Here is a 25,475-nt window from a genome sequence, read left to right on the forward strand (position 1 = left end):
TATTGGCACCACATGCTTATTCTCGTAAAGGCTTCTTTGAAGGACATGGTATATCCACGAAGTGAATGGTGATGATTGGATGAAGAAGAGCGATCGTTCTTTGTTACCTCGAATCACCCGTAACATTGAACACTCACGCATGCAAGTGAATGACAAAGCGCCGCACAGTTATCTGCAAGGTTTACTGATCATTAAGGGTATGTTGTGTGTGGTTGTCAATTGCGTCTTGCCTTGATTATTACTGCCTTTGTGGTATCGGATCTAGCCTCAAGATGGCAAAGACAAAGTCTCTGCATGTTGTCCTGGTGGTTGTTGGTTGTTTTCAGTCATACAAAATATAACGTATACAGCAAATCGAGATGTCACGTACTCCACAGGCCAGTCGTTGTCCGTAATCACTATCGTCATCAGCGTCATCCCGATCCAAACGGTATAAGCGTGTCGCCATCACCATCACGGTTACGGTGCCCGCCAACGCCGCCAACGGACAAGCCTCCACCTGAAGAAGCTTCACCACTAAAGTAAGACGTTTTCACTCATTGGCTTCTTAGTGGGTAAGGGGCATGGCGGGAGGGGACCAGGCGCCACCGTACGCACGAGCAGCTCGTGGCCTGGAACGGAGCGCTCGCCCCTGCGCTGCAGAGCGATGGCCGAAAACATTCCCAGCAGCGAGGTCCTCGCCGTGCCGGCTGAGCTGTACGCGGCCGCCAGTCCCTTTCCGCCAGCCGACGCGAGCAACGCGCAGTTCTGCAGTGGTGGTGGCTGGGCGGCGGCCCTGTGGAGCCTCAGCGTCACCACTACACTGCTGCTGATGGCGTCGGTGTTGGTCACCGCCTTCGTCACCGCAACGCTGTTCATCTCCAGCGGCGGCGCTTTCTCTTCAATGCAACCACAGCCTACTATCACGGCCAAAGACGCACCGCCGCCATCGTACCACGGCACGCCGCCCAAAATGTCCACTGTGCCTAGGTAAGACGACAGTGCCTGTACGTGACGTTGTTAGGGCTAGCTGCGTTCGACGTTACAACGTTTAACAGCGAAGCTGGGCGTAAGAACTTTGGTGTTTACGCCTGTGTAAAAAAAAAACGCCAAAGCTTGCGTCAAGATCCGCGAGGCTAAATGACGGCGAAAATGGTTTATCACTAGCTTCGCGTGAATGCCCAAACTCCAAAGCGAGTTCGCGCTCAGTAAAGCAGGCTTTGGCACCCCCCCCCCCCACCTGTTGAAGCATATAGGTCCGTCGTCACTCATTATCGGCCTCCCTCATGTCAGGGTCTCAGCGCTGCATTATCGTCGCTCCCCTGGAATTATCTCGTCGAGCGCATTCTGGATCTGCAAGCCTCTTCTCTGCAGCATCTTTAGCTGAGTAGGACGAAACCGTTCGGCACCTTCCAAAAGTCCTCGCGGCGTGCATGGCGTCAGAAACTGATGGCGAGCGATGGCTCCCTCCGGTAAAGTGCGGGTTCTCACAGTGGCGCACAGAGTAACCTGCGGGGGCCGCCCCCACAGGTATAGAAACCCACTAACAGCTGCTACGATCCCCTTCAGCATGTTTTCTCGTCTTAGCAAGGACAGAGATATGTCCTGCAGTGATACCTTCCTCTTTAGTTTTCATTTGCTTAGTGATATCTCCCTAATTCGCTTTTATTTTGCTTTTTCCGAAAAGCGCTGCGGTAATAGCGGCAGCCGGTGTAATTTGAACCCGGTCATTGTGACGTAGGCTTATACAAGCAAGCTTCGAGATATTCTGCGTCGGATTCCCTTTCACGCGCGTTTTGCCTCTCTGGCACCGTCCGACCTGCACGTTCTCCGGGTGCATGCCGCATGGGTGGATCGAGTTGCCCTACATGGCCCTGTTCTCACTGTCCTGTGTGCCTCTCCTAACAGCACGTCGCCTCTCCTTTAGTTCTTGCAAAGAAAATTGCTAATAATAAAAAAGCAAGATGAACGACATGTGCACATAAAAACTATCTACCGCGGCTACCAGACTCATTATGGTATTCTCGGCGGCTGACCGCCTGTGGCGTTCAAGGAAGAATAAGCGACGAGTGCCACCGGCTTGGAGGCGTTGAAACCTGACCTGGACATCGAGTCTTCGGGCAACAGAAACTGGGGCGATGGGGCGGCCAGGGGCTTTTCTGCACTGCGTTCAGAACGTTGCGCGTTTCGTCTGAGCCCTGGAATTCTTTGTCGCTCATAATTCACGCGTCATCGGACAGCTTTCCCGTTGCCTTCTACGAATTTGGAGCTTCTTCATATTCGGTTGCTCTACCTTGTGGGGGAGAGGGTTTTCTACTGATGTGTGCAGCGAGGGCGGTCGTCGGGCTGACGCACGCTGACTGAAAAGAACAAAATTCTCATGGACAGTTACAATTGTTTAGGTACCATGGAGTGGTGGGGTCAGGACCCATGAAAAGCCGCCGCGGAACTAAGATGCAAAGAGGAAGGGGAGACCGAGGAATCTGCTGGTAAAGGAGCGTCGTTTTGGCTGCGTGAGAGGGATATCTTGGGGAAGTCTGGTTGCTTGAAGCCCCGTGAAATTAGGGTAGATCATTAGGTGCCTGGAGCAAAATTTTGCCGTGGCTTAGCTCAGCTATGCCAAGATATATGTAGCGTTAGCTAAGGGGCTTTCGCTAAGCTTCACCGTATAGTCAGTCCCTCGGCAAGCCTTGACGCCATTGACGGCGTCTTGTTGTTGCTGTGATGGTCGGGCATGGCGATCAGCCTCCATGGGCGACGCCACTTTCCTAGACGTTCTTCTTTTTGCTCGTGTGTCTCTGCAGCACCTTTAGCCTTGCGTCGTTCATTCGATGTTAGCCCCTCTCGTTACTAACACTGAATCACTGGCTCAGTTTGAGTCAGATTGAAAAAAATACCTTAGTATGTTATATTGTAAGTAGCATCCTTCATGCAACATGCACATGTACTTGTAAATTTTGCATGTAGTCGTGTGTTAAGCTTCCAATGTTCATATGCCATTTTTATCTACTCGTATTTTGTTTGTGTGTTGTGTAGTGTAAGTTGCAGGTGTATAATGAGCTAAGTTGATGTTACTCTTTTTCTTTCTACTGCTGCTTGGTTATTATGATGAGTATTCATAGTAGCTGTACATATTGACCACTTGCTATAGTCTCAGTAAAGACTGGCACTATTGTGAATAAATAATTGAAATAAATAAATATTATAATACTCTGCCACCCTGAAACCTTCATTTATTTGCAAAAACTGCACTGATATTTGTCAGTGGACATTGAAAAAGATTGATGTGAGTGTGCGTGACCAGTTCCATTTCTTTTTTATGCGCTTTTAAAGGAGTAGGCGTGTTGAAAAACTCAAGAGACCTTGCGAAAATCGCACGTGCCTACAAAAATGTGGCCTTTCTGAAATCTGAATGAGGTGGCAGCACGCTGTCTTATGAATATCGCACGATTTTCTTGGACTTGTAGTACGTTTATTAACCCACAACCCGCAGATTTTTTAAACCATGGCTGCCACTTAGCTCAACACACGCGCACACACACGCACACACACACACACACACACACACACACACTTGATGAAGGTCACACTCTAGGCCGAAACGTCGAAATAAACCACATTGAGACCGCTCACTGAAGATCTACTTGACTATATATATATATATATATATATATATATATATATATATATATATATATATATATATATATATATATATATATATATATATCCCTGCCCGCAAACGTTGCCCCCCACACTCCACATATACTTCCGGAGCCCCTAAGCGAGCTATATACGCGAAAACGGACCCGTAGATGTATGGGAGGTGCGAACGTTCGTTTACAGCACGAGTTCTTTCTCTGGAGTTTGGACGTTCGTGTCCTGTCTGTGACTGTAAGTGATCCAGCTCGAAGCTCTCTTCTTTGAAAAGCAACCAACGAACAATCTAGCATAGTCTTGCTAAATGCTCGCAACAACACAGCAGCAATAATCAGGTTAGACTTTTTCATCGACCGGCCAGCTTCGCTCCTTTAAACCTTGCGCTACTTAGTGCAAGCTTAGACTTTTATTTTCTTATATGAACTTGCCATTTGATGAAAAGCTAAACGACGAGAGACCGTAATAGTTGTCTGGACAATTACTGTGCATTAAGAGGAACTTGTCATCCAAACTCAAGCGATCAAGCTACCACCCATATAAGCCAATCAATAAACTCAGATTCTCCGCTGGGGCGCCGGGGTAAATCAGAGCCACCTAGACCAGATGCCATAGAAATAAACTGCAGTGGTAAAAGTAAGACTAGAAGCTAAGTTCTTCAGCGTGCGGTTTGGCGTAACCCAAAAAATCGCGCACGTACGCAAATATGGAGGTCCCACGGGAAGCCAGCGCCAACCAGGTGGCGCGCCTCCATTAGAGTGCCTCGATGCCCATAGAGTTTCCTTATATACACTAGAGGGAACTAACTCTGACGCTAGTGTCTATGGGAGCTGCAACGCACGTCGTTTCAGCGAGCATGGGAATGATGGGTAGTACACACATTTGTGTAATATTCGTACTTCTGGCCTGCTTTTGGCTCCATGTGTGTTCGTGTGGCTTGAAACTGTTTTCTTACAAAACAAATATTAGCAAATGTTCAGCAGTTGCGCTTCGCCATCTAAATTTTTTTAACTTACCTTTCCAAATCGGATCACGAAGTTCAAAAGGGTTGAATCTTTCTTTCAAAACAAAACCGAAACACAGCAATAAACGAAGCCCCAAGTACGATTCGCTGCCCACAAGTACGAAAACTAGGCAAATGTGTGTACTACCCATCATTCCCATGGTCGCTGAACGATCGCAGCGCCAGAGTCGCCTCTAAATAATTGTAGAAAACTCTATGCCGATGCTCGCTCATCCGGCGCGCGCATCGAGGCACCCAACTTCAATCATAGTGTACTAGAATACGGGGTAGTGTGTTCAAGGAGGAGCCTTGGCTGCCGCAGTTGGTATCGACAGCCGCGAGAAAGCGCCACCTTAGCATGGGCTGTCACATCATGCATTGTTCCTTAAGCACTTCTGTGCTTTGATATTAGTAATATCAGGGGTTATCCGGAGTAAATGCATACTGATCATATCTTGGTACCACAGTACCATGTTGCGTTCTTCTATAGAAAATACATTGCAAGTACACTGTGCTATTCGTCGATTCCTCAATGCAAAGTCATGACGCAGTAAAGTCGACATGTATCACACACTCCTGGGAAGACAGTGGATTGGCCATCAGCTCTTTTCCTTTACTCACCTCAGCATCGAAGCCATCTTGTTCATTAAATGAAGCTTAATAGTTCATCGGTAATAAACGTCTAAAATTATCGAAACATTTATATGTATTCGTCTATACAGTTCACGTAAAGCTTTTCTAACACTTGTTCAAATCATTGCCACGGCAGAGCAAGCTTTCCAGACGTGTTCTATGACGCGCCCTCGCAAAGCCGCCGCAATCGCGCCTGTACCTCGACGGCGTGCGTGGAGTACGCGCGCCGACTGCTGCGCCAGATCAACACCAGCCGCGACCCCTGTGACGACTTCTACGCGTACGTGTGCGACGACTGGGTGCGGGCGCGGCCGCTGCCTCTCGGTAGTGAGCGGCTCTCGGTGGACACTGCCCTGGTGGACGGCTACACTGAGCTACTCGCCTCGGGACTGCGCGACAATGCGACCAGCCGGTTCCCGCCACTGCGCTTCCTCATCGACAACTGCCTGCGGCCGCAGCCGAACCTCTTCCACGCCCTGCGGGCCATATTCATGGATGCAGCCCGGCTCCGACCATGGATGGCGCAATCGAGCGCGCGCCGCCGTCCGTCGCCCGTCGAGGTGTCGCACAAGTTGGGCGTCGCCTACCGCGAGCTCGGCGTCGACGCGCTCTTCAGGCCCTTCGTGGTCAAGGAAGTCTCCACCAACGACACCCGCCGCTTCGTGGGGCTCGGCGAGCCATCCACAGTGCTCCTGCGCGGCCCGCTCGAGCGCCGAGAGTACGAGCTGGTGCGCGTGAGCTTCGCGCCCCTGCTGGGCTTCTTCCAGAACCAGACGGACGCCGACCTCCTCCAGTTCGAGGAGAGACTGGCGCTCATTCTCGGCCGGCCGCAACTGGACGCCGCGGCGCTTGTCAATGCCAGCATGGTCAAGGTGTTTGACCTGCCCTCGCTGAGGAACATCGAGTGGACTAGCTTGCTGCAGAGCGTGTTCGGCAAAGGGCTTCGTCCCATCACGGCCCGGACGTACGTAAAGCTGGCTTCACCTGACTACTTCCTTCGCTTGGCGCGTGGGGACCTGCTGCGCTTCTCGAGCGACCTGCTGGGCTACCTGCTCTTCCGCATCACCATGGCGCTGTCGCCTTTCATCTGGAAGCGCGAGCTCCGCGACCAGCTCGCCTCGGTGGCCTACGCGCGACACCCAGAGTTTGCGCGTGCTCTCCCGCAGAGCCACTACTGCCTGCGCCTGCTGAACCGCTTCGAGCCCAACCTGCCGCTGCACGTGTCGCGGCACATAGCCGAGTCCCTGCTGGGAGGTGAGAATGCCGTTGAAGACCTGGTGTCTACGCTACGCCTCGTCTTGCTCGAGTCCGTCCAGACGCAACTGGGCCCACTGAACAGCGAGCTGCGCGCGCACCTTCGCGACAAGCTGAACGCCATCTCGTGGGAGCCCCTGTCGCCCCGCGCTATGGACAGCGAGTCGACGCGAGCCGAGTACGTGGACGGCGTCTACCTGAGCAACTCGCGCCTCTCCACGGCACAGTTCGTCTACACCTGGATCCGTAAGTCGCTCGAGAAGAAGCTGATGGCGCACATGAGCACGCGTGCGGCTGCCGCAGGCGGCGTGGCGGCCTACCCGGGATGGACGGGCGGCTTCCTGAGCGCCGAGAGCCAGTTGCCGCCACCGTACGAGAGGCTCGAGATCCCGCTGCCCGTTTTCGACTTCTTCCTCAACGAGCACCCGTCTCTGCGACCCTTGCAGATAGCTAGGGCGGGCACCAAGGTATACCGGCCCCTACTGCGCGCCGTCTACCACTGGGCCTACAACTTCGAACGCGGCAGCAACGCATACGGAGCCGAGACGGCCCTGTCGCGTCGCATGAACGACTTGCGGCGCTGCCTGAAACGCCAGTACTCTGCTCTGTCCTGGACCGAGCAGGGGCCACAGTTGGACGCATCGCGCACTTCGTGGTCCGACCTGTGGGACAGCCTGGCGTTGCGGCCGGCGCTGGACGCGTTCCTGCTGGACAGTGGTCGCGTGGCGCCTGACTATCGGCTCGCCTTGCTCGAGCACTGGAACGCCAGTCAGCTCTTCTTCGTCTCGTACGCCGCCAACATGTGTGAGAACGGCAACCAGCGCTTCCTGCGCAAGATGGCCGCCCAGGGACCACACAGTCCCGCCTGGTTCCGTGTTAACGGCCCGCTGCGCAATTCACTGGAGTTCGCGCGCGCTTTCGGCTGCAAGGTTGGTTCGTTCATGAACCCCACCGACAAGTGTGCCCTAATTCACTGAGTGCGCCCCTCCGACAGAGATTTGTGAGATCTTGTTATATACCGACAGAGAAATGAACTTTCAGTGCTGTGACATTTTTATTCGTATATTTCGCGCGTGTATTTTCTTCATCATGCGCAACGCCGAACGAATACTCATTTGTTCAGTGTGTTTTCATTATTTATTATGCTTAACTGCGTCAGTGTAGTGTATGCGAGTTTGCGATGTGACAGTGAGCGGATAAACTCGCGTCGCACTTGTTAATTATCTCAATGCGTTGTCGCCTCACTGATTGTTTACGTGGGCAGTCTTAAGTCCTTAGTTCTTACGTATATGCTGTACCATTGTTCAATCGCGTTTTTGAGACATTGCGCAATTTCGACAGTATGCACTAGCAACAACTTTGGCGCTATAATATGAAAATCACGAGTACACACATTTTTTGTGTGGCCGAGTAATTTGCTTTTTCGCACTTACGCAGTTTCATTGTGAACTTTTGTGGCTAGCTCGCAAATATTCAAGGCTATAATTAAACGTTTTGCGTTATTAGCAGTTTCGCACGTGTAGCACTCTCCCACAGGTAAATATGTATACAGTCTGTTTTCAGTAGAACGACACACCAAATTGATCCATGCCCTGACTAGCGTAGTAACTATCACTCTAAGAAAAAAAAGTATTCGGGGAGTATAGTTCTGCGAATCGACGATAATTGCCATCTGAGTTCTCGCGTTCTTTTTTTTTTTTTTTGAAAACCCGGTGCTGGCTACTTTCTTCTCAAGAATCGCCATGTCACCCTTATTACACTCGTGCTGTTAGTGAGCGCAAACCATGGCGATAACACGAGGAAAGTACTTGAAGTAGATGACTATTATTTTTGTGGGGCAGAAATGCTGCCTAAATACTCGATTTTTTTAAACTGCACTCCTGCAGGTGAATTGTACACAATAATGCAGGTGAATTGTACACAATAATGCAGAGTAGTTTTCGACAAAATTCTGCATGGCGCAATCATGACTGCGTGGTTAGAGTGCAAGTACGCATAAGCGATAGAAGACAACGCAACGGTATTATTAAAGGACCTCTGGCAACAAATTTGAAAATTCTTGGTGCTTGCGTGGAGTGTTCTGTGTGCAGGTAGACTTCTGAGCGATTATTAGTGACGAGTGTTGCGTGTAAGATTTGGTTAGTTTGGTTTTAAAGCAAGGGCGAGTGCTGAACCGAGTATTCTCGTCGATTCGACATTTTCTGTGGTTTGGCGGAGACAGGCCTCCTCGGGACGTGGCAGAGGGCAAACAAGTATATTTGTCGATGTTAGAAAACGCTTGCGGGGCACGTACAATACCCTGACTGTAAGCCGACGAGGGTTATTGTTCGTCACCACTCTCGCTCTTGTGTCGGGCTGCTGCCAAGGTGGTTTTGGCTGCGTACGCCATGAATGACAGCGAAAGCTGTCATAAAATCAGGAACGCAGGTCACGTTAGGCGCCGTAGCTGCGCACCGCCGCCGCCGGTGTCTGTAGCCGATATCTCAAGAAATCGGAAAAAAACGCCAGGCCTGCGCGGAAGGCGCAGCGCTGTTGCAGCGAGAACTAGATTGATTGATTTGAGGGGTTTAACGTCCCAAAATGAGAGACGCCGTAGTGGAGGGCTCCGGAAATTTAGACCACCTGGGGTTTTTAACGTGCACCCAAATCTGAGCACACGGACCTACAACATTTCCGCCTCCATCGGAAATGCAGCCGCCGCAGCCGGGATTCGAACCCGCGACCTGCGGGTCAGCATCCGAGTACCTTAGCCACTAGACCACCGCGGCGGGGGCAGCGAAAACTAGAAGAGAAACCTTACAGATCCTTTTCTAAACACTAATTGTGTAACTGCTGCAAGCACACTTGCTTGATGCCCACTACGACTTTAATAAAAAAAAATTAGGGTAGTAGGCCGGGATTCGCTATGCCATTTTTCATCATTTTTCTGATAAGCCTATTCGTCGCTACTCTACAAACTCGAGCGACGGGTTGTACCCTCCACCCCATCCAAGACTAACCAAAGAAGAGATCGTGATTTTCAGACGCCTACAAAGCAATGCTTACATACATGGCATATTAATGCACCGCCTCTACCCAACGACACATGGCCACATCATCATCATCATTTAATGAACGCTTAAAGGCCCCTTGCGGGGTATTACATAAGGGGGAGGCAAAAACACAATTCAATAGATGCATGATTGTCAATGGTACAAAGCTTGATCGAAAGAGAACTACATGATAAAAAGCAATTTCAACAGAAGGAATATATATATATATATATATATATATATATATATATATATATATATATATATATATATATATATATATATATATACGTGGAAGAAAACAGCAACAATTGTAAATTAACTAACATCAAGTGATTTGTGATTAGCTGTTTAAATTTTAAGGGGTTTTGTTCGTGCACTATGGATTCAGGCAGGTTATTCCAGTCTTCAATGGCAGTAGGTAAAAATGATTCATTGAAAGCATTAATTGAACCATGTAAGCGCTGTAAACATAGGGAGTTAAAGAGGCGACGCGATGAACGGGCGGGAAGTAGAAGAACGGTATTGCGTTGTGACGGGAAATCATGGTATAGTTTGTGCAGAAGGCAGAGCCGAGTGACTTTGCGGCGAATTTCTAGAGGAGGGAGGTTGAGGGATAGTTTGATACTGGTAATACTTAAGCGAGAACTGTATTGTGAGGTGACGAATCTGGCAGCGCGATTTTGAATTGCTTCTAATGCGTCGATTAGGTAATTTTGGTGAGGGTTCCAAAAAGCAGAAGCATATTCAAGTTTAGTACGCGTGAAGGTTTCGTAAGCTAATTTTCGGATTTGCGGTGGGCAGGACGTAAGCGATCTTTTAATATAGCCAAGTGATTTTGCTGAAGCGGTGACTAGTTGTTCTATGTGCTCGGACCATGTTAGTTTACTTGTTATTATTACGCCAAGATAACGATAGGAGTCGACTGTGGTTAAGGGCTGGAAGTTCACAAAATACTGGGGGGAAAAGTTAGTGCGCTTGCGCGAAACTCGCATGAATTTACATTTTTGTGTATTAAGCTGCATCAGCTACCGCGAACACCGATTATGTATGTTAGATAAGTCATTCTGGAGTGTAATTCGGTCAGTGAAACATGAGATGCGACGGTAAAGCACACATTCGTCTGCAAAAAGGCGGAGGGTGGATGAAATTTTGACTGGAATATCATTAATAAAGATGCGGTACACCAGAAACTACATCGACACGGGTTGATTCATTATTCGTGACAACAGTATACTGAACACGACCGGTTAGAAATTTTTTAATCCAAGATATGGCTAAGGGGTCTATACTGAGACAAGAAAGTTTACTTATTAGACGGCGGTGGGGAACACGGTCGAAAGCTTTGAAAAAGTCGAGGTATATTACGTCTGTTTGAAAAGAAGAGTCTAGGTTAAAAGAGTTTAGGTCATGTGCCCGCTCTGTAGCGTACCAGACACCCTGGCACACTTGCTCCTGGAATACCAGTGCAATGCTAACCACGACATGCAACTGGAGGGGGACCAAGCCCAAGAATAAACGACGACCAACTAATGGAAACGTGGGAGGCCAAGATCGTCCACGAGGACCTGGAAGACCAGCGACAACTCGTCGCCAGGGCCATGAGGGCAATCGAAGCCAGAAGGTTCCTGGACTAGGGAACCCTCCCACCTTAGGGTGACACCAGGCCTCGCTCGGAACACCGTTTTCTAAATAAACGTTGATCTCTCTCTCTCTCTCTCTCTCTTCTGATAAGCGTAATATCCGCTAAACTATTGCCAGGAATTTTGTGCCAATCGTTAGTGCAGTGGCTGACGACGATGAGGAATTATGCCTGAAGTGGGTATGCGCCGCAGGAAATAGCTGAACAAGATCGAGCTTTTGTAATGGGTTGTAGCATTGGACGACCTAATCGTTGCGCTATTTGCATTGCGACGACTTTTTGTTCTTTGGCTGTTTTAAAACATTTTATAAGTCGTATTAACACGATTGCTTTCTCGACATCAAGCCTTAGGCAAGTTTAATTACCAACAAGTCCCAAGCACCGCCATGGCTCAGTGGTAGAATACTGGACTGGCACCAAACGGACCCGGGTCAGAGCCACACGTTGTGATTAATACTAGGTTTTTTTTCTTTTTTTTGCCGATGCCGTTTTCGCGTGATGTGGTTACGTATACACCTGCGGCGGCGGACAACTGCGGCGCTTCGCGAGACCCCTGATGTGATCTCATAACAGCTTTCGCTGTAAAAGAAAAAAAACGTGGTAAATCACAAGCGCCAAAGACAGTGTGATTATAACCTGAGTCCACTGCGTGCCAGCCCAGGACTCTACCACTGAGCCACGCCGGCGCTTGAAGCTCATTTCAGAAGTACCTTTCCTGAGCCTTGATGTCGGAAAAGTAATCGCGCAAATGTCGCGTTTTAGAACATCAAAGGAACAGCCAAGCGTCACATACTGCAAATCACGTAAAGAATTGATCGTCATATTATCCAACCCATTACAAAAGCTTTGGCGCATGCCCACTTCAAACATAATTCTTCATCGTCGGCAGCCACTGCATCGAAATATTGCACAACATTCCTAGCAAGTGTGTATAGCGTACGCTTTTCCGAAGAATGATGTAGGATTGCATAGTGAATGCCAGCCTACTACACAACAGTTATGATTATTTATGGCGTAGTAGGTACCCAGAAAATGTGCTTACAGCAGTTACAACGCAAGATTCGTGCTTCTCCTAGGGAAACCGCGAAGGGCAGCTGCACTTTCTTTTTGTTGTTTTTTTTTTCAGCCCTTCATTCAAGTTCATAGCGTCGCAGCCGACCACGCAACAGTAATCTGAGCCGCTAGCTGTTTAGCAACTTTGCTTGTTGAAATTTTTGAACGGGCGTCTCGTTGGGAAAGTGTGGTAGGGGTATGGCGGCTAGAAGGAGAGGTGTCAGCATCGTCCCGGCCGCGCCTTGAAAGGAGGCGTGCTGATATTTCATTTCGCCGTGGAGCGGTGCGCAAGTCGCCACCGTGATCGGTCGAGAGCGCTCGCCAGCTGCTAACGCGGCACTTTCAGTCGCTTGCTCGTGTGCTCGCTAGTCGCAACGTCCGCGATTTGCCTATTTGGACTTGTTCTGGATCAATACGAGTCAATGTGACCATGCCACAGTGATAGGTAAGCAGCAAAGACACTGCTTTGCACCTGGATGCAATGCGGGATATGTTTCGTTCCGCAAACATGGGGAGAAAGCGTCTATTTTCTCTGCTCCCCCGACAATGAACGGCACAAGGCCTGGGAGCATGCGACTTATTGCGCTGACAAACCACTGGAAAAAAACTGCGTTGTGTGCGAAGCTCATTTTGACTAAAAATTCGTCGTCCATAGGTACAAGCATGTTATCAACGGGTTCTTAGCAACTTGGGAAAAAATGTACTTATAAGGAGGGTGGGTTTCTGAGTGAATCAAATGCCAAAGTACTCCGCGTCACTCTAACCAGCACCTTTTCCACACGGCACAATGTCACGAAAACCTTGGGCTATAAATACCTGATGACGTCTCGCCTCTGCCAAGACACGCTTAAAATCTTTTTGGAATTCTGAAGCAAATGTCCGACTCGAATGTTCACCCTTCACAGACAAAATTTTTTATCTCTGTGAATGGCCTCAGTTTTTACAGTTTGGCAGTCACCCTCCAGTGGAAACATAACTTCTGGAGTTCTGAGCAGTCTTCTATGTCAGGGCATCCATAATAATACAACAAAATTGCAGAATATGCTGAATGAGCTGCTAGATGTGGAGTGCCTGAATGAGGTTCATGAAGTGATTGTTATTTGTGAAGCCCTTCCTGACCACACTCATCTCATTGAACGCAAAAGTGACTCCCGGATCACTTATTAGGTCAGTGGCTATGTCACCCGAAAGATGGTGAAAAAGACGAAATGCAACGAATGTAGCATGTTGTCGCGACTCTGAGAATTCCAGCTTCCTTCCGGCAGAATCGTGCCATTGTACCCGTCCAAGTCCTTAAGAGAACTGGTCAAAGCCACGGAAGATGCACTCACATATTGCTTCAGTTTCAACAAGTTGAGAAGCGACAGCTAGCAAAACAGACCTCTTGCCTGTCTGTGAAGAGGTTAAATATGGTCGGCTGTGGACACCACAAACCGGAAGTGATAAATCAGATAATTAGATTCTTTACACTTACCAGACGGTATTCTCTCGTTGTTGGAGAAAATGCGTCCAATCAAAAAAAGAGAGAGAGGAAAAATGAAGTTTTTGAAGTTGAGATGATTGTCTTGTTCTTGTTCACATTGTTACAAATCTCCCATTAACAACTGTGATGTCACTGTCTGGCTGTGTTTTCCACATAGAGAAATCAATTTTCTTGTTAACTGGTTTGTGACTGTATTTACGTTTGCCAATCGAATCTAAATGCCATATGTGTGTATATATGCTTATTATATCATCGTATATTTACTGTCCTTTCTAGTGGCCTTATTCACTTGCTTTAGCTGAGTTTCGTATAACTTGCAGTTCTCTCCAACCTTAATGCATATGTTGTGTTTATTTTTCATGTTGTTTTTGGATTTCGTGAAAATAAATGTCTTGCTTGTGAAATAAGACCTTGCTTGCGCAAGTCATAAAAACAATGGTTGCCGATAACTTTAGTGCATTGAGACTTCACGGAGAACACTGCGTCATCAAAGTGAAAACTGCGCGGACTTTGTTTTGGCGTCAAGCTCACGGCAAGTCACTTGATTCTCTATTTTCTAAGCCGCTCCAATTTAAGGGAAAAAAAGAAAAAAAGCTTGAAAAATTTTCTAACGCTTACAATGTAAATAAGTGTTTTGTAACCCCTGCCCCCCCCCTTCCCCGCATCCCCCTTTTGTTTTGTTTGTTTGCAACGACTATTAGTAGAAAGAACGTGCATTTTTATGGGGTCACGCATACCTACATTCGCGGCGGGAATTAGGCGGCACTTGGACAGCCTTCGTTAAAAAGCTGCAGAATTTTAGTCACCTTTTTTAAGGCCCCAAGGTTGAGTTGAAACGAAAAGGAAGTTAACAAAAGAAACAGATGGAACTTCAGATACGCGTTGAAGTGTGTACATTAGGCGAGCGGTAGTAGACGATTTCTCATAGCGTGAAAAAAAAAGTTGCCGAATTCATGAATTCATGGCGTCGTGCAATGCTTTCGCGATTTTGTGAGATCATCAAATCCGGAAATCAAGGAGCAGGTACAACTGGCCACGTAATAGATTAACTGAATTACTCGCTAACGTGAGGAAAGAAGTGCACATTTAAGGGCTCATTATTTTGTTAGATGTCATACGTATCGTATACCGTTTCCTTGTTGTATGAGAAAGAAGAAAGGGGGAGATATTTTAGCCATTCCTTGTTTTGTGGTAGAATGTGCATAGGCCAGGCGGGACGCTCAAAGAACCTGAAAAGTCCATCACATCATGGGGAGGAGACTCGCCTGCTCGACTGCAGAGAGTGCAGTTGCTCGCCAGTTTTTAACGATACCCAGCAATGAAATAAATGCGAAATGGAACTGATGAAAGAATATATCAAATGCCACGATATGCGATGGGGACCTGACTGAAGTAAATAAAATTCACAGAAAAAAACATAATCTTGTTCGTGTACCTCCCATAGCGTTATCACGAAAAGACGCTGATCATCTCTTTAGAGAAATGTAATTTAGAATGCATCGTGCCCTGGGTTAAATCTTTATGTTTTGTACGGCGCATGGGCACGTGTTGGTTATTTATTATGTGATTGTCTCATGCAGCGTGTTTTCATCTGTACTAGCTGCATCACCTGTAGCACATGTTCGTCTTGGTTTTCTTTTCGAACCATGTTGCTTCATCGAAAATACTGACGCCCAAGCTTGCGTGTTAAATCTTGTGTGCGCGCGTCCTTCAAGGCTGGGTTCATCATTCTTTGAAATGATATGCCAGCAGCTTACCGCCATGAATCTTGTGAGACGTATGCAAAAACAGCACCAAAAAAAAAACAGCATATCCATGGAGTGATTGATGATTGGTGGGGCGAAGCGTTCATCAGTCTGTTCGTGCTTTCGTCGCCCATTCTTTCTTGCTTCCGTTAGTCCGTGCGTCCGTCCTTGCGTCCATCCATCCATGTGACCCGCGGTGCATCCGTCCGTCCATGCGTTCCTCCTTGCATCAGTCCGTGCGTCCTCGCCCCTTTGTCTGTCTGTGCGTCCATCAGTCCGTCCGTCTATTTGTACGTCCGTCCATCTATCTACTGAACAATCCCAAGTACAGCCATCTCTCATCTTTTCATCATGTATTCATCATACAGAAGTGCCGCCATCCAGCGGACATGTTAAGGACCGCTCTTTCGGGTATGTGGCACCGGTGACTACATACACCATCAAAAAATGGACAGACCCACACCCTAAGGAGTCTCACCCCTAAAAAAAGAATGCTGCACATGTGTGGAAGCAATAAACATACATTCAACATATGTACCGCGGTGGCACTGTGTTCTGACGCGTGTTCAATCCCAGCCGCGGTAATCGCTATATGACGAACGCTGAACGGGGGGTCAAAACGTCCCCAAAAATTAATAATGTACTATACACGACTTAAGACAAGTACCCCCCTCGCCCCACTTTTTTACTCCAAGTTCAGTGTGCATGCTCAAAAACAAAGCCTTTACGAAACGTTTGATAATTTTCTACTAGTAATCGCTGATGTCGTATTTTGCAGTTAGTGCTAGAAGCTCTGAATTTCAGCCAATCAAGAAAAAAAAGACGCACTAAAGAGCTATTTGAACTTGTGGTTTCGGTTTCCACGCCACCGGCGCCGCCGACGAAAAGAGGCTGTGCGCCACCACCGATGATTTTATCTGTATGCTCCATTGTGTTTGATTACATCAATGCAACTAAAAGATTACCGTGCTAAAAACCCTACCCTTTTCAGATTTTTAGTTTATTATTCGTAGTTATGTCTATCAAAAAAGAGAGATGGTTTGACCGCTTGCTCAGCAAATATTTTTTATTTTTTGGTAGTATTATTTTTGAACTACTTTTTAAGATTGGCTTCATTTTCATTTTAGTTACATTTAAGTATCCTGCCACCCAGTTTCTGGGCCATCCCCCTCTGTGGGTGAGCGCCATTCATAAGAGGTCATCATCATCATCATCATTTTCTGGCGTGCGCCGACGACGCCGCCGACTCGCAACGACCTCCACGCCGCCACCGGTCGAAACCACCTCGACGCACACCTCTACCTTTTAGCCACCATAGTGGGGGTTTCATTACACTGGTACAGTTCCAGTGTACTAGAAGAGGACAGTGGGCTTACTCCGCCGCTCCTCTGAAGCAGTTGGTGTTGCATAGGAGAGGTGACACCTCAGGCATCTTCAATGAAAGCTTCGCCTGCAGAAGGTGCTCGCCGCTCGTACAAGTTGCGACGCGCGTTTCTTCGATATTTTAATAAACTTGCTTGTTTTGACTTCCCTTTGACTGTACTGAGAGCGTATGTTGCTCTCGGTTCACCATTATTTTCCTTTTTTTGCGATAGATTTGCCGAAAGTCAGTCCAATGGCAGGTTATGCAGATATGCTCGCTCCTTTCTAGAGCCACGCAGTTAATATTTTTTTTTCTTGGAGGCGGGGGAGCTTGAGGTCTTTGCACAGTTTGACAAACACTACATTTGTTCAAGCCACATCGTATTTACCCCAATATAACACCTCGCCGAGCCCAAAAGGACGGTGTACGGAGCAATATCTCACGAAGACTATGAAGAACAATTTTTTTACGAAGAAGCTCAAGGACCATGTATGTGGTTACATGCAACGAAATGTACTTCAGCATTAAGTGTCTTGGCCAGGTTGATAAAAAAGGTATTTATAATGTGCATTTTTACTAGTATGACAGCTATAACTCTTGTCACTACGAACGATTTCTTGCCAGTTATTGCAACCTAATTCACTGCACCTTTCTTTCATGTGCGCAATGTGTGTCTTGCCGCTATTTGAAACGAGCACTGCAAATCTGACGAGTCCGGGTGAAGCGAACAGCAACAAGGAATTGCCAATATGCAGCGCTGAAGTTGCGTGTTGTGGCCAGAAGAAACACTAGATTGTTTTCTCGCTTGAAAAGGGTGAAAAAGAAGCTGGAACAAATGCAAATTAGGAATGCTGCTATAAAAACAGAAACTTTAGAAGCACAGATTGCGAAGCTTCCACCAAGACAGACGGAAGCTGTAAGACAGTGCTTTGCACCTTCAAGAGTAAAACCCAATGGGTTGCGCTATACGAAAAGCTGGGTTTTAGATTGTTTAATCATGAAGATGAAGAGCCCTCGCCTGTATGAACACCTTCGTCGCAATAACATCCTAGCCCTTCCATGTAAATCAACCCTTAAGCGCTATTTACGTGCATACCGCACTGTGTTTGGCTTTAGTGAGCGAGTTCTAAAGCAGCTAAAGGAAAAGACAGCGAAGCTTGATGTTTGGAAGAAACACGGTGGATTGGTCATCGACGAACTGAAACTGTCAGAACATTTTTCAATGAAGAAGTCGGGTGCAATTGAGGGTTTTGTGGATTTAGGTCCATTTACAACTTCCAAGAACAAAGGTGTACTATGGGACCAGAGTATGGTTATCCTTTTCGTCCCATTTCAAGGCAAATGGAGTCAAGTTATTGGTTACTTTGCTACACCTGGAAACATGAAAGTGGACACACTCGCCAAAGTTGTCATTGAAGCAACCATACTAGCTGAAAAGAGTGGGCTCTTTGTGGATTTTATTACTTGCGATGGTGCAAGTTGGAATAGAAATATGTGGAAAGTACTTGGGATCCAAGCGATTGCTGACTCTACTACTTCGAAAATTGCACATCCCAGGAATGCATCACGGCACCTATATTTTATATCTGACTTCCCACATCTCATCAAATGCCTACGGAACTCGCTGCTGAAGTCTGGATTCAACACCCCTGCAGGTCATGTAAGTCTGATGTTTTTTACGCATATCACACATTGGATTTCATATATGCTTACATTATCTCCGAGCTTAACCAGGTGCATTTCAATATGGTCCACTTAATTTCATTGCAGGTTGATATGCAACATGTAAGGAAAGCTCACAAATTAGACACCTCCAACGTGACCCTTAAAGTGATGCCTGGCATAACACGGTGTCACCTGGATTCTAATGGATTTGAGAAGATGAGGGTCAGCTATGCCTTCCAGCTTTTTGGGACAAAAGTCCTCCAAGCTTTCCACCTATACAAAGACAAGTTGGAAGCAACACTTGGAAGGATGGATGTAACACAAGAGTTCTTCAGGTGAGTCGTCTCTTGTCATATGCTGGATAAAATTAGGTGGTGAAATGTCTGATATAACCAACTTGTAAATAAAAATTATATCTTAATAGAATGCATCATTAGCACCGACATTTGGGCGAGTTGGTTTTGGTTCATAATTATGAATGGCGCAAAACACACGAGACACAAAATGACGTCCTTGTGTTTTTCGTCGTTTTGTGTCTCGTGTGTTTTGCGCCATTCACAACTATAAAGAATGCATCATGCAATGTAAACTACAAAATTATGAAAACAGCTGTTTTGCATGTTTCAGCAAAATCCAACAGCTCATAAGAGTGATGACATCACGGTTCCGTGCTGAAGCCCTCAGACCGTGTTCATCAGGAACAGCAGTGCTGCAGGATTTTCTGTCCTACCTCAAAGCATGGGAGCACCATACGAAAGGTGGAGGTGGCTTTCTGAGCAATTACACTGCTGCTGGCCTACGTGTGACCATTTCGAGTACTCTAGAGTTGCTTGACTATCTCACTGAAAATGTTGGCTTTAAATACCTAATGACTGCAAAAACTAGCGAGGATCCTTTGGAAAACCTTTTGGGTATTATCAGGCAATCTTCTGGCAGTAATGACCATCCAACACCAACTCAGTTTTTGATTACAGTAAACTGCATGTCATTCTATGGTTTAGTTAAAGGTGTCAGTCAAGGAAACTGCGAAGAGGGCATGCTAGGTTCCCTTTTGGAAGCTAGTAGCCCACGAGACACATCGCAAAATGCAGCAGGCATGGATTTCGCACCGAGGTCTTCTCCGAATGCGCAGGCGTTGGTTATACCTTCCCAGGACCACAGCCAGCATGTTGCGAGGAGCGACTCGAGAATTATATTTTACATTGCTGGCTACGTGGCACGAAAGTGCATTTTTAAAAGCAATTGTAAAGATTGTTTGATGCTACTTACCGCGCCTGCCCCAGACGAAAGCTTTCAGCTTGCAAGGTTGACAAGTTTTCGTGACAATGGTGGACTCTTCTACCCAAGTGCTTGCCTATTTTGGTTCATAAATAAGCTTGAAGACTTGTTCATGGGCTGCTTTTCTTGTGAACAACTCCATGCAGACAGCATTTTAGATGTGCTGACCATTGTGAAAGCAAGGCTTTGGCAAGAGGTTGGGTGCCCAAGCAATGTCTCAATGCTCTCTCAAAAAATAATACAATTCTATGTTGTTACACGACTTCATTTTTACATTAGGGGCTAAATACAGACAGAGCAGGCAAACGCCAGAAAGCAAAGCACTTAAAGATAAGCCGCTTCTGTTAAATATTTTTTCCTTGCTTTAGAAAATTTTTTAAAATTTAATATTGTTTCTGTGTGGATATTACAAGTGTAGGTTAAACTTGATGTATGAATCCTTTCTGAATATTTTTTTTCTGTTTCACTGACCCAAATACAAGAGAATGCCAGATTTGAAAAACAAGCAAAACTGTATGTTGCCACTCGCCACGCATACTATAGCAATAAACCCTTGACTAAGTGGCAACTCCGCTTAATTCAATTGTGAATGGTGACTTTGGTCCTTGGCGTACCATCAACAGTGCGATTATTATGATCTACGAGAACATCTGTAGATCTCTATAAAAATGCATGTTATTTGAATGGAAATGTGTCTATAATTTGTCATTTTCCGTATTTTTTCTGATTCAGTGTCTTTCCTTATTGTGTGAACAATATGTGTTGAGTGTTCATGTGTTTTTGTGAACTTTTTTATGCCAAGTGTGCCATTGAAAATATTTTGCATCTCTTTGTGATTATTTGTAGTTGTGAATATTTTCTAGCATCCATTGGGCTGTTTTAGGAGACATGCTCTTTGTCGCACACGCTGATAAGTACATAATGGGACAAGGCCCTCTTCAAGCTATCTCAGCTTTTTCCATCTGCTTTCACTTTGAGAAAAAAAAATGAAAGTGATTGATATGCATGGCTTTTGTGGAGTACGGTCATTGTGCTGCCCCACCAAATAAACTTTTAACTTAATCTCGTGAACGATTGTTGCCTATATTTTTTTCCACACCTTCATTACAAATTCACTTTTATTTCTTGGGCATGATTAGGATAGGTCTTTCCTTCTGTGTGCTACCACACATTTTCTTGCACTTTTCAGGAGAATATATCAGCTGAGAGCGCGTAAGGTGCTTAAGTTTGCAGAAATATTGTTTTATTTAGTGAGAGTGCGACTTCACTAAAGTTACTGTTGAGTACAAACGCTAGCATATTGGTGAAGAAATGTGAGCCGCTTATATGCCACTCTGCGACTTATTAAATTAGTGATCATGAAAACATTAGTCTTTTTTATCTAAAGGCAATCGATGTCAGTGCACGTTAAAATTTCCGGAGCCCTCCACTATGGCGTGCTTCATAAGCAGAAAGTGGTTTCATAAATCAGTTATCTAAAGGCGATATAACTGCGAGAGCGCAATACAAAACTGGCTGTTTACAGCGTACATTGCATCCCGCTGATGATGCGCTCATGTTTAGCGATACTTCATGCGCCAGAACGACGGCCAAAACAAGAATATGCTCAGGCAGAAGAAGAAAAGCAACGAAAATGGCTATGAACAGGGGTTGCACAAGAGTAGTTTGTGCTTGAAGCGCTGGCAAACTAACCTTCGCGCTGCGTTGGCCGAGATCAGGAACGCGTCGCTTCCATAGCAGCCTTTTGCAGGTGGTGGTGGCGCCATCTACCAGGTGAGACATAAAGTGCGTCAGTACACGGCCTCCAGTCAGCCCACTACCCCTTTCTAGAACACTTTACCCAAACTGGTAGGTGTTCTGTGTCTAGCCACTGTTAGAGTGTACTAGAAGTGTTGAGAGGTGAGACCGCGCCTCGCCGCCCGTATCCTTCCGTGTTGCCAAGTGGCGGCGGCGCTGCAGTGGAATAGTACTAAAAGAGCCACCCGCTACGCGCAGGAACTGCTATGCGCTTCGGCTCCTCCGGCGCGCTTTTTTGATGCACATTTCTTCGCACCTGCCCATCATTATTCTCTAACACATTATGTCGTAACCCTTGAAGTACGACATGCCAACCCACTGAATACGAGCTCAATAAAACACTTGTGAGAAATCGAAAATTATTTATTTTGTTGAGGTTAAACCGTTAAATTGGTTACTGCAGGTATGAAAACAATGAGAAAAAATATGGTCGGCAAAGTCAGGCTTTACAGCCTTTGCATTAATACACACGTTACCTGATGTTAAATGTGCGTCAAATTACTTTTGTATTGTGAACATTGGTAGGAGCGCATCGTCTAAAACAGCTGGTAATGCGTTGAATAAAGAAAACATGGCTTCAGAGATGTGAAAGACCATCAATATTCGGAGCTAACACAAGTGAGTTGCACTTCATCATAAATGGTCCTATTTACATGTAAACAATAATTATTATACTAAAACTTGTTTTAGTAGTCCGCCGACTTGCAGTAAAAGTAATACTCATGATTAATGGACGACGAACCACTGCTAGAAGAAATAAGACACAGAAGAAACAGAAAGGGTATGTCTTATTCTAATTTCTTCTGCCTTAACTGTTTTCTTTTTGTTGGTGAGGCGTCTACAATATTCAGAATAACTGAGCGGATTAATTGACAGTTATATGCGCTCAGAAACCTGCGAGATAAAATAAAATACCGTGTCAAACGCACGCAGAACCAGGAGGCCGTAAGTAGATAGGGGAGAGGAAAGGAATCTTAACCCCCAACACCACGAAATACTTTTGTAATTCACCTTTTTAGGGTATACCAAAATATTCACTCGCATTTACAGCGACCCCTAATTGACAAAGTTAGTCGTTCTGCTGCACATCCCCCCCCCCTCCTCCTAAAAGAAATCCTGGGTAGGTTTGCGCCGAACGTTTAGCGTGTCTCTGTACAAATGCGCACTGTAAATGTCACCCTTCCGACAGTGTGAGGTCTCAAAACTACTTCAAGTCCAACGTAGTCGGATAAAAAACGCACCGCGTAAAAATAGTGGCCGTATGGATATCGTGAGTGGGGCGTGACGTGTGACTTATGTGCGTATACTTGCGGATATATATATTATGAGACCACGTCCGGTACGGCAGCAACCAGGTTCCCTTTTTAATCCAGACGCACGAGCCAGAGAGCCAGCCAGCGTGACATACGATGATGATCACTACAATGGTTTGGTCATACAGATGAAGATGAAGTACATAGTCAGGAATACAAGTCAGAAATACATAGCTAGGAATACAAGTAAATCTACCAGTTATTTTATCACTTGGCGGAACTTCATTTGGTTACTGCCACAGGGATGCATGCTCCGCTGTGTTTGATTACATCAACGCAACTAAAAGATTACCATGCTAGTGAACCCCTACCTTTTCAGATCTTTAGTTTATAATTCGTAGTTATATCTTTCAAAAACAAAAGATGGTTTGACCGCTTGCTCAGAAAACATTTTTGCTTTTTGGTAGTATTTTTTAAGCTACTTTTTCAGATTGGCTTCATTTTCAGTTTAGTTTCATTTAAGTATCCTGCCGCCCGGTTCTTGGCCCATCCCCCTTTGTGGGTAAGCGCCAACCATCAGAGGTCATCAGCATCAGCATCAGCATATTTTCCCCCCTTCGCGAAAGAGGGCAGCAAGTTAGAAAGGGTTGGGACGCCGAATATATCGTTTCAGTCGAGAGACGTGGGCGATCTCGGTGTGGCGGCGACGATGATCAGGAGCCGCGGTGACAGGAGCAACGCGATAGTTGACTTCAGATGTTCGTTCCAAGATGGTGTACGGACCGAGATATCGGTGAAAGATTTTTTCGCAGAGCCCAGGTACACGAACAGGTGTCCACAAAAGGACTTCGTCACCTGGGCGGAACACAACAACTCGACGCTTCGCATCAAGGTCCATTTTTCTCTTGTCCTGATTGGTAGCAGTGTTGGCGCGGGCGATTTCACGGCAGCGGGCAACGCGAGTGGCAAACTCTTCCGGGAGAGCAGAAGATGGATGGGAAGATGTGGACAAAAAGGTGGTGTCCAGAACAAAAGTCGGTACACGGCCATACACGAGAAAAGAAGGGCTGAAATTCGTTGTACGCTGTGTGGCAGTGTTATATGCGAACGTGACAAAAGGAAGTATTCTGTCCCAGTTTTTGTGATATGGTTGCACGTACACAGAGATCATGTCGGACAAAGTTCAGTGAAAACGCTCAGGCAGACCATTATTTTCTGGGTGATACGCTGATGTGGTCTTGTGGATGGTGTTAGAGGCCTGTAAGACTTCAGCAAGGACATATGAAAGAAATGTCTTGCCACGGTCACTAAGGAGCACACGCGCTGCGCCATGTCGTAAAATAATGGGGCGAAGGAAAAAATCGGCTACATCAGAGGTAGCACCAGATGAAAAAGCTGCCGTCTCCGCGTAGCGAGTAAGGTGGTCTACGGCAGTAACAATCCAACGGTGACCGGCTGGCGTAAACGAAAGAGGTCCGTATAAGTCTATGCCCACAAATTCAATGGGAGTGGACGGGCACGGCAGTGGTCGCAATGGCCCCGCGGGAAGAGACGTGGTACGTTTTCGGTGCTGGCATGACGCGCAGGAAGCGACGTACTTGGTGACAGAAGTGGAGAGGCCAGGCCAAAAGCAGCGAGTCCTGAGGTTGTCGTAGGTCTTGTGGAATCCTAAGTGGCCAGCTGTCGTATCGTCATGAAACGCTTGTAGAACTTCCAGACGAAGTGAGCGAGGAATGATGGGAACCCATTGGTTACCCAGAGGATGGTAAATTTGCCGACATAATGTTCCCTCTTTAAGCTTGAAACGGCAAGTTGTCGTCTTAGGCGGCTGTTTGGAGCACGCGATAAACCAGTGAGCCGATCGATTATTGTGCGGCAGTAGGTATCAGCATGTTGGAGCGAGCCGAGATCTGTGGACGAAAGAAGGTCCGCCGAGTCAACTAACTGTTTCGAAGTAGCAGCCGTCTGTTTGGACACTTTGGTGGGCGGTGACGAACAGATGGAAGGTGTCACTTCGGCGCTTTACGAGAGCGGGCAACGGGACAAAGCGTCGGCATCTTGGTGCTCTCGGCCCGACCTATATGTGACGCTGTAGTCATACTCTTGCAATCGTAGTACCCAACGGCCAAGACATCCCGACAAATTTTTGAGAGACGATAACCAACACAGAGCATGATGGTCAGTCACTATTGTGAAATGCCGGCCGTATAAGTAAGGACGAAACTTTTGTATGGACCACACGGTGGCGAGACATTCTTGCTTAGTGATGCTGTAGTTTCGCTCAGCAGCTGACAGAGTACGGCTCGCGTAGGCCACGACTTGTTCTTCGGAAGCGTGGTTCCGCTGAAGAAGGACAGCAGTGATGCCAAGTCCACTTGCGTCAGTGTGTAGCGCAGACGTGCTGCAGGGTCGAAATGGCGAAGCACTGGCTGTGATGTGAGGCATCGCTTGAGGGTGTGAAAAGCGGCTTCGCAGTCATCCGACCAGACAAAGGGTGCGCTCGTGGTCAGAAGTGTGCAGAGGAGCCGTAATAGTAGCGAAATCACGTACAAAGCGGCGTAAATACGACGCTAAGCCAAGGAAGCTGCGGAGGTCTTTCTGTGTGGTTGGTGTAGGAAAGTGCAGTACCGCGGACACC

The 25,475-nt window shown here is 46.8% G+C and overlaps 1 protein-coding gene across 1 annotated transcript in view; it reads left to right on the forward strand.

The window, feature by feature from the left end:
* Positions 1 to 646: 646 nt before the first annotated feature.
* The window catches only part of LOC119185557 (phosphate-regulating neutral endopeptidase PHEX-like), a 34,784-nt gene continuing 9,955 nt past the window's right edge, over positions 647 to 25,475 (forward strand). Inside the window, exons 1-2 of the mRNA XM_075883618.1 lie at positions 647 to 969; positions 5,409 to 7,455. Coding sequence (XP_075739733.1) covers positions 647 to 969; positions 5,409 to 7,455 — 2,370 coding nt within the window. The remainder of the gene's footprint in view (positions 970 to 5,408; positions 7,456 to 25,475) is intronic.

Source organism: Rhipicephalus microplus, unplaced genomic scaffold, assembly GCF_043290135.1.
Source record: "Rhipicephalus microplus isolate Deutch F79 unplaced genomic scaffold, USDA_Rmic scaffold_18, whole genome shotgun sequence".
NCBI classification, from domain to species: domain Eukaryota; kingdom Metazoa; phylum Arthropoda; class Arachnida; order Ixodida; family Ixodidae; genus Rhipicephalus; species Rhipicephalus microplus.